General features: G+C 58.4%; 1 protein-coding gene across 1 annotated transcript in view; it reads right to left on the bottom strand.

Moving 5' to 3' along the window:
- The window catches only part of LOC116843607 (serine-rich adhesin for platelets-like), a 10,894-nt gene that overhangs the window by 9,526 nt on the left and 1,046 nt on the right, over window positions 1–322 (bottom strand). Inside the window, 1 exon segment of the mRNA XM_032814141.1 lies at window positions 150–271. Coding sequence (XP_032670032.1) covers window positions 150–271 — 122 coding nt within the window.

Genomic DNA, 322 nt, shown 5'->3' with positions numbered 1-322 from the left:
GGTGGTGTTCGTGCTGCTGCTGCTGCTGCTCCTGGTGCTGCTGATATTGCAGATGCTGTTGGTGGTGCTGCTGGTGATGGTGCTAGTTGTGACGGTGGTGCTGGTGGTGCTGGTACCGCAATTGGTGCTGCTGGTGTTGCTGGTGCTACTCGTGCTGCTGCTGCTGGTGGTGGCGCTAGCAGTGATGGTGGTGCTGTTGGTGCTAGTGGAGGTGGTGGTGGTGGTAGTTCTGCTGCTTCTGCTGCTGCTAGTGCCGCAAGTGCTGCTGATGCTGTTGGTGTTGCTGGTGCTGTTGCTGGTGCTGCTGGTGATGGTGCTAGTA

Source organism: Odontomachus brunneus, unplaced genomic scaffold, assembly GCF_010583005.1.
Source record: "Odontomachus brunneus isolate Ranch 3 - 2012 unplaced genomic scaffold, Obru_v1 Obru_scaffold_034, whole genome shotgun sequence".
Classification (NCBI taxonomy): domain Eukaryota; kingdom Metazoa; phylum Arthropoda; class Insecta; order Hymenoptera; family Formicidae; genus Odontomachus; species Odontomachus brunneus.
The sequence above is the reverse complement of the archived record's forward strand: the minus strand, read 5'-3'. Positions and strand labels throughout refer to the sequence as shown.